At 32.6% G+C, this 16,167-nt stretch overlaps 1 protein-coding gene across 1 annotated transcript in view; it reads left to right on the top strand.

Moving 5' to 3' along the window:
- The window catches only part of LOC127852212 (uncharacterized), a 16,451-nt gene extending 6,322 nt beyond the window's left edge, over positions 1–10,129 (top strand). The window contains exons 2-5 of the mRNA XM_052386097.1: positions 3,333–3,439; positions 3,649–3,840; positions 7,551–8,471; positions 8,627–10,129. Coding sequence (XP_052242057.1) covers positions 7,832–8,471; positions 8,627–9,138 — 1,152 coding nt within the window. The 5' untranslated portion in view covers positions 3,333–3,439; positions 3,649–3,840; positions 7,551–7,831 and the 3' untranslated portion in view covers positions 9,139–10,129. The remainder of the gene's footprint in view (positions 1–3,332; positions 3,440–3,648; positions 3,841–7,550; positions 8,472–8,626) is intronic.
- Positions 10,130–16,167: the final 6,038 nt, after the last annotated feature.

Below are 16,167 nucleotides of genomic sequence, written 5' to 3'. Positions count from 1 at the left end.
CATGTCTGTCTGTCTGTCTGTCTGTCTGTCTGTCTGTCTGTCTGTCTGTCTGTCTGTCTGTCTGTCTGTCTGTCTGTCTGTCTGTCTGTCTGTCTGTCTGTCTGTCTGTCTGTCTGTCTGTCTGTCTGTCTGTCTGTCTGTCTGTCTGTCTGTCTGTCTGTCTGTCTGTCTGTCTGTCTGTCTGTCTGTCTGTCTGTCTGTCTGTCTGTCTGTCTGTCTGTCTGTCTGTCTGTCTGTCTGTCCGTCCGTCCGTCCGTCCGTCTGTCTGTCTGTCTGTCTGTCACAATTTTCAATTTAGACAATTTTAACTTTCTTTCATTGCCCCGTATGAATATAAAGTCGTTCAAGTGCACATTTTATTACCGTTACAATTACAAAATTACGTATTTCCGTCTCTCCGTATGTTTTTCTATCTGTCCGTTCTTCTTTAGACACAAACTTGTCAAAGAAATCCACTCGCAGTTTTCAATTTAGACTATTATAACTTTTAAGAATTGTCCCTTATTAATTTGAAGTTGTACACGTGCAATGTTAATTACCTTTAGTTACAATTACAAAATTAACGCCCCTTTTAACATTGAAACTTATATTGCATGGTTGTCATTAATATTGACTTAAGAAGCAAATTACGCGTCAAAACCCCTTTGAAAAACAAGACACATAAGTGGTATATTTGCTATGTAATATTTAATAGATATTCAACAAACTTTCATTTAAATAAAGTCCGTTAAGTGAAAAACTTGGAACGAAACCCGATAATAAAAGGTATATAAAGACTTGAACATCAAAATAAACCCATTAGACCCTGAGGTATAATATTTGGTAAATAGCTGTGTTAAGTGTTGTTCCTCTTTTATCTTCAATGATGAACATGGTTTCAAAACTGACCATATTAATGACATTATTTAAAATTAATGTTTATCTGCAAACAAAAGAATTTCAATAGTGTATTTATACCATCGTATTTGTCACATATCTTTCTTAGTTCGTGTACGAAGGACACCAAATTTTGTTTCGTTTAAAGTCGATTTGTTGATAATAGTTTGTGCAGTTATAGTTGCACTACATTCTATATTTTTTAAGTCCCTACTGTTTAAATAATAAGGATCGCCGGGATTGTATGTAACTCATGCGCATAAAACACACACAACTTCTGGGGACTTTCTCAGATGTACCTTTATAGACATAAATTCTCAATTATGAGCACAGTGGTTTATTTACCAATGCTAATTTAGTGGCTTAATATGTCTGGCGGATTGCAACGGAGAGAATGCACTTTGTCATATGATGATCTTTATAAGAATGTGATTAGGGAGGAGAATCATCTATTTGGAAACATAGGTATAATTTTCCTGCACATGGCCCGTGATTTGTATCAGTCTAAATAAATTCTATTTCGTTCATTCATGTGTAGGCTTAACCACTATTTATAGTGATTTACCCATCTTTTTATGTCCCCCAGTCTATACTGGAGGACAAATTGTTTTACCCTGTCTGATTGTTTGTTGGTTTGTTTGTTGGTTTGTTTGTAGGTTTGTTTGCGTCAAACTTTAACATTGGTCATAACTTTTGTAATATTGAAGATAGCAACATGATATTTGGCATGCATGTGTATCTCATGGAGCTGCACATTTTGAGTGGTGAAAGGTCAAGGTCATCCTTCGAGGTCAAAGGTCAAATATATGCGGGGGCATAGAGTTTGAAAACACATCTTGTTCCTATAGGGATTTGACATGGGTTTATGATATAATAGCCCATTGATTATGCCACTAGTGCCCAGTTACGTTGTAGACGCCGAGTCAATGTTTTAAGTTCTTGTATACCACTGATCGATAACGCAATAACCTCCGTTCACTCTCTGTGCCACTCGGTCACTTACCTATAACACATTTTAATCCCTGCCCACATTTGAGAGTATTATGCTACTTTGTATTTTTAATATATCGATTTAAAATATCGATCTGGGTCAGAAGTTTAAATAGCGTTCATTAATGATTAATGGTGTCAACATGTTTTGTGCAAATAACCAATTAGCTTAAACAATTACATTATGTGAAACAGTTATCAAAATGATAATTGAAAATCGTTTACAAATAATCCAACAATACAATATTGGTAATCGTCATTATTTCTTTCAATAACAAAGTGAATATTTAAATCCATAAATGTAAAGCTTATTTTTTTAATGCCAAAATAATCCACTGTGCTAAATGAATTGTCAATACTTTCGGAAATAGTATTTTGTTGTAATCACAACAGCGTAAAACATCTTATTGTACAACACAATTGTGTTTACGATGTTGGTTGCAATCACTATATATCAATCATTTAAATAACCGAAAAAAAAATCTTCGTCGTGAAAACGTTATGCAAATGAACGATTGCATTATTGTAAGACGAATCCTCAAGAAACGCAAATAAGCAACGCGATTACTTAAAAATTCACCTTTATCCTGCCGGCAAGCTCAATTAGTAGAGAGCTGGACCAGAAATCGTAGAATTGCGGTTCGATCTACCCCGCGGCCACATAACTTGTGGGGATTTAGGTAATGAAAGCGATTCTACGACCTTTTTTCCCTGAACGTCTGAATCAAATAGGGCAGTTTTTTGTTACTGGCATAAACCTGTGCACTTAGTACGGTAACACAGCTACTCAAGAACAGTGTTAATTGGTAAACCCGGTTTGACATCGCAAATATTTGAAGAGTAATTGTCAGCATTTAAGCATTTTACGGATCAATTTATCTGATTTCACATGATATCATAAGTCAACAACAAGGTATTATCTATTTCCCTATGTGTTGATATAACAATGGGTAGTCCTTATCCCTTGAGTTCACAAATATGATTATTAAACTTCAGTGTGATAAGATAATAGGTAAAAAAGTTTGAACAAAAATGTTGTAAAACGTTAAACATTTATTTAGATTAACATGCGCAAATTTTAGTTAATAGCAACTTAATACATAAATGATTTATATTTAAATTGTTGTAAAAAATATCCCAATCAAATTATAAAATGAGGATTCTTAAACATGTATACAAATTGACATCTATATGTTTCAATGATGCTTATATGAATCTAAACGCAATTTGAAATTTCGTCATTTTTTCAGTATTTTCCCAGGTCCCGCGCTTTTGAAATGAATATTTTAAAGGGTTTATTCTAGGTCCATTAAATCTAGGTTAAAATAGATTTATATTCATTATATCGTTTTTTCAGACATGCTCTGAAAAGCACTGGTATTGTAATTTAGCATGTATTATGATAAAACAGTTGTTTGAATCTGAAAATATGTTGTTAGCATATTTTGTTCTTGTTTTTTGCATAGGCAATAGCGACAACTGTCAAAGGCGTTTCACAAGCAGTTTTGGAATGATGGATGATTGGGTGGGCTTCGTACAGAATTCGAACCTTGAATTCACCAAACCGATGAATGTAAGTCCTAAATGCATCTGGCATTGGTATTAAATGAAAATACTGCCACTCTTAAAAATAAGAACATTCTTTAATAATTTAATTGGTTTAGAGAAGCAACATTAACAAAGCCTGCATCAATACGATTTCAAAATTACATGTGCGAAATCAAATACTCCTGAGTTCATAAATCAACAGCTTAGCTATGTCAATAAACGAATTACTTTCAGCCAAAGGAGATCCATTCTAGAAGTCATTTAAAACGGAAGAAGATAAACGAAAGTTTAAAACAGTCATCGAAAATTGAAAACAAAACAATAATGGTTCGGCAAACGAGGCAAAAAGTACGTCCGTTAGGTATACCAGTACCCGCCAAGCTCACGAAACGAACAAACGAAGAAAATGAAACGAAAGTATTCAAGGTAACATTGTAAATTAGTGTATATATTATATTTTCCTACTTACAGCTTTTAACATATTCGTAAATAAATCATTTTTATTAATTCTTTGTCTATTAAAACGACAGTTAAACGCTACAAATGTGCTTGAAGTGCTAGATTCATGTTTGTAAAATCAACTTACACGTGTAACAGAATGTTTTGTAAAAGTAACAATTGTTTTCATGTTCTTCTTGTTTATAATTATTAAAGGGGCCTTTTCACGTTTTGGTAAATTTACAAAATTTAAAAAAATGTTTCAGATTCGCAAATTTTCGTTTTTGTTATGATATTTGTAAGGAAACAGTAATACTGAACATTTACCATGCTCAAAAATATTCATTATATGCATATTTTGACGATTTAAAAAATTGAAAATTATAAAGCGGTGCAACGATTGAATAATTTGGAGAGTTCTGTTGTTGTCGTTATATTGTGTGATACAATAAAGTATAAAATTCATCAGTCATTATATGAGCACGGATGGCTGAGTGGTCTAAGCGATAGACTTTTACTCCAGGTATCAGTGGTTCGAGCCTAGTTGAGGGTTTCTTTTTTTCTTTCTTTAATTTTATTCTTTAAGTGGAATGTTAACAAATAATTCAACGTAAACTGGGTTTCTTATTTCAGAAAATATTGATATATAGTATTATGCATATTAGTATAAGCTCAGTAATTGTACAATTTACAAATGAAATAACGGCTTCTTTATGTGATGAATTACGATGATCTGAAATTTCACTATTTAAACTAGGTTTTGTTAACAATAAGGATTTAAAGGGATCTTTTCACGCTTTGGTAAATTGACAAAATTGAAAAAAGTTGTTTCAGATTCGCAAATTTTCGTTTTAGTTATGATATTTGTGAGGAAACAGTAATACTGAACATTTACCATGCTCTAATATAGCCATTCTATGCAGCTTTTAACGATTTTAAAACCTAAAAATTATAAAGCGTTGCAACGCGAAACGATTGAATAATTTGGAGAGTTCTGTTTTTGTCGTTAAATTTTGTGCAACTACGAAGATTGCTTATATAACGTATAAAATACGTCACGGGTGTGTATTCGGCGAAATAGCTCAGTAGGCTAGAGCGTTTTTACTTCAGGACTCTGGCAGGACTCCAGGGGTCACTAGTTCGAAACCTGCTCCGGGCAATGTTCTTTTCCTTTTTTTAATTTTATTCTTGATTTTTTACTGCAGCTTTTACGATCCAATGTTTACATTTATCAATATAAAGCATTTAATGAAAAAGTTAAAAAATGCCAAAATCTGTGAAAAGGCCCCTTTAAAGTAGACATTTAATATAATGCATATTCTCCTTCATTTTTTTTCTTAAATGCGATGCCATAAGGTTTGAAATGTTTCCACTTGATTTATGATTAATTCGGGATTAGGTAGAATGTTGGTCATAGCTTTGGCCAACCTATGGAATCAAGCGACCGTTCTAAGCATTCCCACAAGCTATGTTCCCACATTCAGAGGGTGGGGCATATAGATTTGGCCTTATCCGCCCGTCTTTTGGTCCATGCTTTGTCCATTAGACTATGTTTGTGTCGCGTTTAACTCAAAATATATTGCGGCTAGAGTTATGCAAATTTACAAACATATAACCAGATTGTGAACTTGCGTATCTCCAAATTTTGTTTCCCGAATTTTTAAGAAACCGTTATTACACTGTCTGCGCAAAAAATCCAATCTTGGATCTTATGTTACTCAGACTGAATAAACTTTACATACATATCAATCAGCATGTGAAATTTAACACGCATCCCCAAATTTTGTTCGGGTTTTAATTTGAAATTACCGGAGTAACGGCCCTTTTTGAGAACAAACATATTAAAATTGTGCCACACGTAACTAAAACATATTGCTGATACAGTTATCAAACTTCTCAGATTAACATAACAGATTGTATACATTTGTAAAATACACGTAGACGCCGCTGACAAATGCGCAGTATAGCAGTGGTGAGTCTCAAGAGCGCGGTTTAATCACCGGGGCTTTTTATCACGAAGCGGAAAATAACGATGCGGCCATGGTCGTTAGGTCGAGGTGATCCGCATAGGTTTATTTTGTTTACATTCGATAACCGGTCAATATACATGAAAACACATCACTTGCCGCTTATCATACGGATATAAAAATGATAATTAATTCATATAATTGTTTACTAGAAATTTGCAGTGTATTAATACTTAACGACATGCTTTGTAAACACGTTTTAAAAACTAGAATAATGTATTTTCCTTTATTTTAATATTAAATGAATGCATGTTTTATGCAAGTTTACCATTATGCAAGTTTAACATTAGTACTGTGTATAAATCTATAACACGTAAGAAAAACATTGGAGGATGTAGAATTGCCACTTATGATTTTGAAACGAGCGATTACACATATGCTGCTTATCCTTACCAGGTTGTAATACGTCGTAAAACTGTAGAAATCAATTTAGCTTATTACGAGTTCCATAACGACAAACAAAACATTCTGGAGTGATAATTGGAAAATATCAATATGAGAAAATTTCCAGAAAATATAACTATATTACTTTTAAATAGCATCATAGTAAGAACATATTTACTAACAAATGAAAATATCATGCATTGAAAACATTTTTGTCTTTAAAATGTTTTCAGCCATCACTTAATCCAAGATAACATTACGTCAGTGAAATTCATATTAATTTCGTTATTTTAAGTAATGCATTGTCATACATGTTAATTACAAAAAAGTGTATCGCCATGTGGCGATTGTTTTAGGATTGCTCTGTATTTAAAACAGAAGAAGCTTGTTCTTTCTTAAGTTTAAATGTCATACTTAAAACGAATAGTTTAATTATGATTTACATTCTTTAGTAAAATGAAATTGTAGTTTCATGAACAATAACTTTGCGGTGTTTCGCCACGACACATGTCGTGGAACACAGTTTCCGACCGCATAATGTGCTATTTCCTGGGACCATTATTGGCGGTGACATCGCTAAGTTATATATTGACTGCTGGCTATACTTTCTAAACTTTTTTTCTCGTCATTACGATGTATTGCCCTTTTGGAAAAAAACATGTTTAAATTGTGTTTCTAGAACTATAACACGTTATGAACACATAAATCAGCATGTTCTCTTTTGCATCTCTATATGTTCGCATAAGTTGAGTTTTTAAATAATGTCGGAATGTGGAGGGCAAACCAGTAATACGAACACATATCTAGATAAAGTGTTAAATCGTATTGTGTGTATGTTTTTGTATTGTACATGCAATCGGTCACTTATCCTACACAAAAGACTGTAGGTTTATTAAAACAAGAGCAAGGTCAAAGGTCACTGTGGCCTTTAATTTTTTTTACAAAACTGCACCCGCAGCCGAGCGTTGGCACCCGTTATATGGTGCTCTTGTTGATTCTCACAGCAGCACAATGTGAGTTTAATCCGTAACACTTGCTTATAGCTGGTATCTATTGCTATGATTTGCCTTTAGATAGGCTATAATGATGTTTCAGTTCATCTTCAGTTGCCTCTTCAGGTCAGCCGTAAGCAACTGTCATTTTTCGATCCTTCGCTAGGATTCATGTCTCATAACTGTTAGATCATTAATGATGTCCTCAGTAAACCAAGAAGATGAATGTTAATGATTTTATTTTGGTAGTATTGTTTAGGTGGGAAATGTATATACACACATATTATATTTCCAGATGTCAAACCATTTTCTTTTGGATCCCGTATACTAAAGTACGAAAGTAGCAGAAAGTGTGATCGTACTGAAGATACTTGCAAAACAATTCTCACCTTCGATCATGTTCGAGACGTTTATCCTGCTCATACATCAAACGATGTTTCGAGTTTGGTTTTTGTTGTAACTGTGGACAATGAAACAGATGCCATTATAACAAAACTTAGTGACTTAGGTATTAAGTATATCATAAAAACTTTGAAGTTTAGCAATGTTGGAGATACAATCGGTAACATCATACAGATGAACGAGATTGAAATAGAAACACTAAGGACATGTGTTCGTAATAATGCAAAAATGTTAATGGCAAAACATAGATATCTCAGTATCATAGAAGGATGTAGTTACATCTTAGATAAAGAACCAGATGGTGCAACCAAGGCGTTAAATTACGAGCCGCGACTGGCGTTATATGTACATGCAAAGGGATATATTCCAATCGACGAAGAACCTTTCGAAACATCGTATGACGGCATAAAAGTTGTCATTCGGGAAGGAGTGTTTGTCCCATTTGCAAAAACAGCTGACGAGTTACATGAACATGTTAGAATGGGATGTAAAATTCAGCGTACACTGAATGGCACTCTTGGTCTGTTTGTTGACCACCATTCGTATGGTCTTTGTGGCGTATCCTGTGCACATGTTCTACTATCAGCTGAAGAAATTATGCATTGTCGGGAAAGAAATGGACGCATAGTTTTAGATTCATTTGACTGTGATGTTTTCCGACCCGAACGTCCTCACACGATTGGAAAACTCCGAGAAGTAATTACCAAAGAAGGCTCTGATTCAGAATCAGGACTTGACATCGCAATTTTCGAAATAACAACACGATTGCCACAAGACGGAAAATTCCCACAACCAAAAATAAGCAGTATGCCAGGTACCCTTCTTGATTTGAATAAGTCTATTTAAATGATAACTAAATATATAATAATTTCTTGATAAAGAAACATTTGTTTCATATGTATTAACCATCAAAATACAAATGCACATATGCGCGCGAACAACGCTAATTTATGCATGATTCTATTGTAGACATTTCGTTTGAATCTGGAAGGACGATAACGATAAACGTGCACAATGATCAATGCTACAAATTCGGAAGTTGTTCGGATTTTACCGAAGGTAAACTTATCAACTTGGGATATCCAAGTTGCGTTCGAGACGTCCTACAGGTGGCCGAATATACATTTACAATTTGCAATCAAGTACGAGTTCAGTCGCAGTCGGGGAATTTATTTGTCAACATGGGTGATTCCGGTGCACCGGTTTTTGTCAAAGACGGCGACGGACAACTGGCATGTATTGGCATAATCGTCGGAGGGAGAGCATCTGATGGCGTAGTTTATGTTACTCCCATTACACGGATTCTGCAAGAACGTGGTATATCAAAACTGAAATCGTTCGTTCCGAACTTTGTCGAAATGGCCAATGATATACAAACGATCAAAAATCGCATGGAACACTTCGACACGGTACTGCAAAGAATTAATGAAAAACTAGATTCTATAAACCCGTCTTCCATAGCTCAGTTAAATGGGAGGTAGGCTATTATTTTGTATAAAAACCGCACTTTCAACTGATAATGTTAATATGAAATAATTTAGAACTTTGATGCTATTTTGTACAATCAAACAATTACTTATGCAATATTTTTTTTGAAAATTTTGTCTCCGCTGATGTCAACTACAACCAATATTTCGAGTTATCTTGAGGATGCGCGTAAATGTCTATTTGGTTTGAAAAATAATCTTGACAGCTTACGTATACCAAAAGGAGTCTCACTTTGACACCTACAGTATTTAATACTCCCACTGAATGATTTATAGGGTCTCGGATACGTGTGCTTTTAATGCTTACCAACGTTTATCAGACAAGCACATGAAGAACTACTTTTTACAGTTAATATGACATAAAAACTTAATTTGAAAATCAAATTTTGATAGCAGTAAAACCATATTCACTTTATAATTGAATTTAGATATATTACTCTACATTATTATAGTATTTATGTAACGTAGATTAAAATGATCCAAACGATGTACTATTAAGCCATTATAGTCTATCTATTTCTAGTTCACTGACTGCAAGTTGGTGCCTAATGACGTAACACGTTACGCGATTGCATTTTCCAATTAAAGGAGAGAATATTTTGATATTATGAAAAACAAGTAGGATCCAGCTTTTGCTGTTTGCTTAAATACCGTAATACTCTAAGTTTGTTCACACTTTAATTTTTTGGACACCCCCTTATTTTCCGAAAGTAATTATTTTTCCTGACTCAAAATGTTCGGGTTTTCGTCATTAATTTATAACTCTTAATTTTCGGACAGTACATTTTACAGCGCTATTTCACCAGATATTTTTTTCCTGTTTTCGCTTATCTGGTGTCACTTCCATCTTGCTTTTTATGACCGGATTAAGGTCATAAAACCTAGCAAGTGAGAGCCTTAGGGCAATTTACCATATTATTGCGTTATTGGGTTAATATCCATGTATATGGGTAATAAAAAATGATTTCACCCCAGAGAGATAACTGAGTCAAATAATAAACGCTTCAGAACATAATGCGCCCCTATTACTATATATAGAATTCATAGTTTCAGATTTTTATTAAAGTGCATTAATTACATGTTCAAACTAGATTATCGGTAAATCAAAAGCTTATCGTTGGACCGTTTGTCAAAATAGAGCATGGGAATAACTTTCTGTACAAAAGAGCATGAGAAATTATTTTTAATAAATTGCAAATATGTGTACAAGTAAAGTATACTATACGGCGTGGTATTTAACAAACACGTGATATTCGTCGTTAATACAACACGATAAACTATATAATAATTAAGTGTAAGAAAACTTAAAGTAATTACGGTAGGTTAAAATAATAAAATTTGAATGAATGATTTTTGGGATGATTGCTCCAATGAAACTAGTGAGATTAAACTTATTTTTTTTAATAATGTAGAATGTCTTCGAAGAAAGGCATGGTTTAAGTCTTTCATAAACCGCTGAGAACAATATGCTAAATCTAAAATTCTGATAACTAAAACATTGTTATGGAACAACAAACCATACAAAATTGACGTAATAAAATTATGAATCTTTAACACTTATGTTTAAATCAACAAAAATAGATATGTTTTTAAATTTTATAACGGGTTGATGAGTAGATAGACTTCTTATATACTAGAATTGTTTTGATAGTGCTTTTACTATACAATTTTTCACAACAATGTCGAAGTATTGATATTTTAATCATTTTAACAACCATATCATATAAAGCATGTATGTAAACATAATACAATTTAAGAAAATGTTCTCAACGGTTGGAATGAAAGCAACCTATATAATAATTAAGATTACGAATCATATAACACATATGCCATATGATTCAAATGTGAAGAAACAGCAGGCAAACGAGTTGTGTACAGTGTTATTTTCATACACTTTAATGAAAGTATACATAATCAGGATATCTATATAACATATCGCGAGAGCAGGTTCACTGTGCTTAGCTTTGTCTATTCGCCTGAATAAATTCGACTAGTAAGCATACAATCGTATTATTTTACGAATCAGAAGATTAAGTAACAAAACCATTGACATTTTTTAATAATTTTAGTAAAGAATAAAGCATATATTTCCATAACCTTTTAACAGATATTGGAATAAAATTCGATTATTTAGTTGAACATCAAAGGTAACACTTTAACTACTTTTTCCCTTTCTGTTTCATAATATTGCGTTGCGCAGAACCTGTTATTGTGAAGAGGTAGTCTTCTGATTTAAATAAGTGCTTATGTTTTTTGTTTCACTTGAATTGTTTTCTTTATAACTTTTGATAAGTGACATGTAAAACGTTTTCTTGACAATAAATATTATGGTGTTATTGTATTTTCCTTATTTCCGATGTTTCTGAATAAATCGGAATATTGTGCATTATAACGTGCACATAATTAAAATGTCTTTATTGATTTGACATCTTAGAAATTTGTGATAATTATTTCTGATATGTGATAGTGCTATATAAACGTTCTTTACTTGTGTGATATTTTTGTCAGTACGTTTTTTAAGTGTAAACAGTTTCTCTTCTGAATATGTTCATGGTACTGTGCCTCAAGGTTTCTTTTACAAAATTAATAAGATAATTGCTCTATAATAAAAAAAGTGCAGTAATTACGCTAAGTTCTCGAAAAAAACATTTTCGGGTCGCTCATCTTGGCCCCAATAATTATTTTTGTAACTCTAAATTTTCAGAAATACGAGTTTTCGACATTAATTTATGACTCGATATTTTCGGATAGTTTTAACAGCGCTATTTAGTTTCCCCCTGTTTTCGCTTATCTAGTCTCAATTCCATCATATTTTTGTATGACCGGATTAAGGGGAATGCCTTAGAGCGATTGACTATTACAATTGCGTTATTGGGTAATGTTAATGTCCATATATTAAAATGTTTTATAGTATATGCATTATGGATGAACATGTTTCAGTCTGGTATTCAAGGCAAATTGCTTAGAATATTTAAGGATATGTATGCAAATGTCAAGTCTTGTGTTAAATCATGTTCATCTTATTCAGATGACTTTAGTTATGCTGTTTGACTGAGACAAGGGGATGAAATGTCGCCGACTTTGGTTTTCTTTATTTGCTGAAGACCTTGAACTTCACCTACAAGATAGCATTTACTTTATATTGTGTATAGAACGTATTTTGGTGATTTTATTATTATTTGCTGATGAAATCGCTATTTTAAGCAAGTGTTGAAGTGCAAGCACATTTGGATAACTTATGCTTATATTGCAGTCCATGGGGATTAAATGTGAACACGGCAAAAACGGTCTTTCGAAACAGGGTTTGACTAAACAAAATACGAAAAATGATCATACAATGGTAATGATATTGAAGTTGTTGACAACTTTAATTATTTACGCACAGTATTAAATTATACTGGAAGTTTTAAACTATCACAGGAACATTTGGTTGGTAAATCCCTTAAAGCCATGAATACATTAGTGTTTAAATGCAATGAATTTTAAATTAAACCAAAAACAAATTGCCAGTTTTTTTACTCTTTTGATGGTTTAAAATGAATAGTTCTGTTTAAATGATGTACAATGTTATTAAAAGCTGTTTGGATTATGAAGCATATTTAGACTAAGTTCCTAGACGTCTGCGATCATTTTTTGTAAGATAAAGAGTCTCTGCACATCCGTGTAGAATCCAAACAAGCAGATACGCCAAAAATAACATACCACGAAATGAACGTTATTGTTTAAGTTGTAAAGACTTTGATTAAAAAGATAAATGTCATTTTATATGTATATGCCGTCGTTCCACTGATTTAATATATAAATAAATATATATATATATATATATATATATATATATATATATATATATATAAAAGCCGTATATTTTATATTAACCCATCAGTATATAAATTCCCAAAATTAATAATTTCATGTAAAAAATCAGTTATTTATAATGAATGTAAATATATCAAGAAGCCCTTGTGATAAGTAAAACGAATCTAAATAATACTGTTCAATAAATGTCATTACCACCTTGATAGTTTATTAGTATTTATATTTGTTAATATGTATTTTATGTTATTTAATGTTATGTTGATATACCTAGTTACGTGACAGAAATAATTTGTATACTTTAGTATGAAGACGATGTACTTGTGTATAAGTTTTAATAAATTGTCTGTCTGTCTGTGTGTCTGTCTTTCTTTCTGTCTGTCTGTCTGTCTGTTTGTCTGTCTGTCTGTCTGTCTGTCTGTTTGTCTGTCTGTCTGTCTGTCTGTCTGTCTGTCTGTCTGTCTGTCTGTCTGTCTGTCTGTCTGTCTGTCTGTCTGTCTGTCTGTCTTTCTATCCGTCTGTCTGTCTGTCTGTCTTTATGTCTGTCTGTTTGTCTGTCTGTCTGTCTGGTAAACTACCATGTTTACTGGTAATAAACAATTGTATCACCCCAGAAAGATACGTGTGACAAATACTCATCGCTCCAAAATGTAATGCATTTTATTTATATACAACATTGCAGCTGTTAGACAACGACTGGCTCACCAACACATAGTTAATAGTTTGCAGATTTTGTTGATTGCATAAATAACAGGTTCATACTAGATCATCTTTGAACCCGCTGGGCAAAAAGGGGCTTTGTAGTAACTTTCTGAAATAAAGCATGCACAATTAATTTTAGATGTAAATGTATATAAAAGTAATTTTTTCTATATGGCATGGTATTTTACAAGTACGTGATATTACCCGTTAATACTATGGATGATATACATATTGCAAATACGTATCTGTTCGTCAATTCAATACTGTTAGAGTGTCTTTAAATTTGCGCACACCTGTATTTTTTGTTTGAATATTTTTCGTATCTAAATTGTCGGACACGAAACAAAAAGTTATTTTTCATTGACCGAATACTAAGAGTAATTACGTGAAATATCTTATAATTTTAGATTATATAATATGCGTTAACATCTTTTAAATGGTATATTTTGTTCTTGTTTTAATTTATAAACTGGATTGAAATACTTTCAAATGCCTTTGTTTTACTTGTCTAACATTTCAAAAATATATAATTAGACAGGTATTTGCTTGCAGGTTAAATATATAATTTGACAGACAATTGCATGCAAATGCATAATGTCTCAATACGGTAATTGCTGTCAGTAACGAAAACATTACACTGTAACGGACGTTTATTTTCAAATCTGACCCTTTACAATATGTCGGACAAGGTAAAACAAATGGCACTAAATTAATTATTATTAAAAATAAACGCTTTTATAATCGAGAAAGTAAATAATATTTACTACAATTTGATTCACATTATTATGCTGTATTCGATGACAATCGGTATGTACAAAATGCTTGTTTGAACGTTTTGATTATTTAGTTGAGTTGGATTAATGGAATAGAAATATACAATTGATTTTTCCACTGTATTGTTAATATTTGAATATTTGGAAAAATGACATATATATAAATTCATAACTACAAATCATGTCTTTAATTGGTACTCAATCCTTATAGTATATTTGACGCGAAGGTCACCCTGGGCATTATCATCAAACCATGCGTTTTGTGGAATGCAAAATTAATCCTAAATGATTGGATTGAAATAATCCTGCGCAACCATGTTTGTATTCATGGTCACCTAGTTTAAAAAAATATATATCTTTACATCATTTATCTTTACTACCTATGATGATAAATTATGTTAATGAAGATTGTGTTTTGTCCTGTTATAAATCACTACAGGATATTTACAATATATTTACTCTGTTCTTTTTTATCAAATGTGGTATAACTCAATAACTCAAACGCAAATGCCAACTATCGCCATGTTTTGACAACGTTTAGACGAGCCTTACATCCCATTTAAATACCATCTAAATATCAAGAGTTCTAAATACCATTTCTTGACAAACGCACTGGCTCGTTGTGGTAACCAAAGAAGCTTCGCGTATTTGGTAGTATCACATGAGAGACAAGAGGCATTTATTATGTTGACTAAGCCTTAGCGAGAAGGATTCGTGCATTCCAGAAAAAATTACTGTGTCGCAACTTTTCAGAATTATACATTCTTTAGTACCTCTTTATACTTACTCAGTTTCTCAGTGTAACAATTCCAAGACGACTATATCTAAAATGGGAAATAGTCATATGTTTAGCCTAACCTTGTCTTTTCATGATTTCTGCACTGTTAATATGATACTATTGTTATTGTATTTTGAACTAAATAGATTAGGTTACTGGTCACCGAGTTTAACTCGAAACGACTGAATGTCGTCTGCCCGCTTTAAACCATTATGTTACACGCAAAGAGTTTATCAATTTTATCATATAACAGTAAACAAACATTTAGTAGTATACTTTCAAGGTACAGTTTTTTGTATATAATTGGACCATTTTAACTGTTTTTTATGTTTGCGGGAATAAAATGATCAAGTTAACTCTGTCTGTCTGTCTATATGTCTGTCTGTCTGTCTGTCTGCCTGTCTGTCCGTCCGTCCGTCTGTCTGTCTGTCCGTTCGTCCGTCCGCCTGTCTGTCCGTTTTTCCGTCCGTCCGTCCGTCATTCTGTCTGTCTGTCTGTCCTGCCATTATTTTGTTTCAACGTCTCTCATTGAAATATGAATGGTATCTTTATGGTACTTCAACATGCGTTTAGTCTTTCTTGTGTAAGAATATCACTTACACAAGGCGGTGTACATTTAAAGGGACGCTGACTTGCCCTTCTTGACAAAAAAACATTAAAAAAATATATATTTATAAAAAGAATCAAAATAGAACGTATACATTTTGTTAAACAAGCGAAATAACAAACCTTAGTAAGGAAATGTAAAAAAAATGATATATATTAGTTCTTACAAAAAGGATTAATGCGTAACGAGCAATACAAACTTCATTCGAAAACGGTAAAATAATGTTTGTGTTGCGTCAATAATATAAGTAGTTCAAACATATTGCGTATCATTCGGTGTTTAATAATAATTAATGCGTGTTAATAGGTAATAAAAATAGTATTTTACCATAAAAATTGTAACAGTCCCTG

Source organism: Dreissena polymorpha, chromosome 12 (genome assembly GCF_020536995.1).
Source record: "Dreissena polymorpha isolate Duluth1 chromosome 12, UMN_Dpol_1.0, whole genome shotgun sequence".
Taxonomy (NCBI): domain Eukaryota; kingdom Metazoa; phylum Mollusca; class Bivalvia; order Myida; family Dreissenidae; genus Dreissena; species Dreissena polymorpha.
The sequence above is the reverse complement of the archived record's forward strand: the minus strand, read 5'-3'. Positions and strand labels throughout refer to the sequence as shown.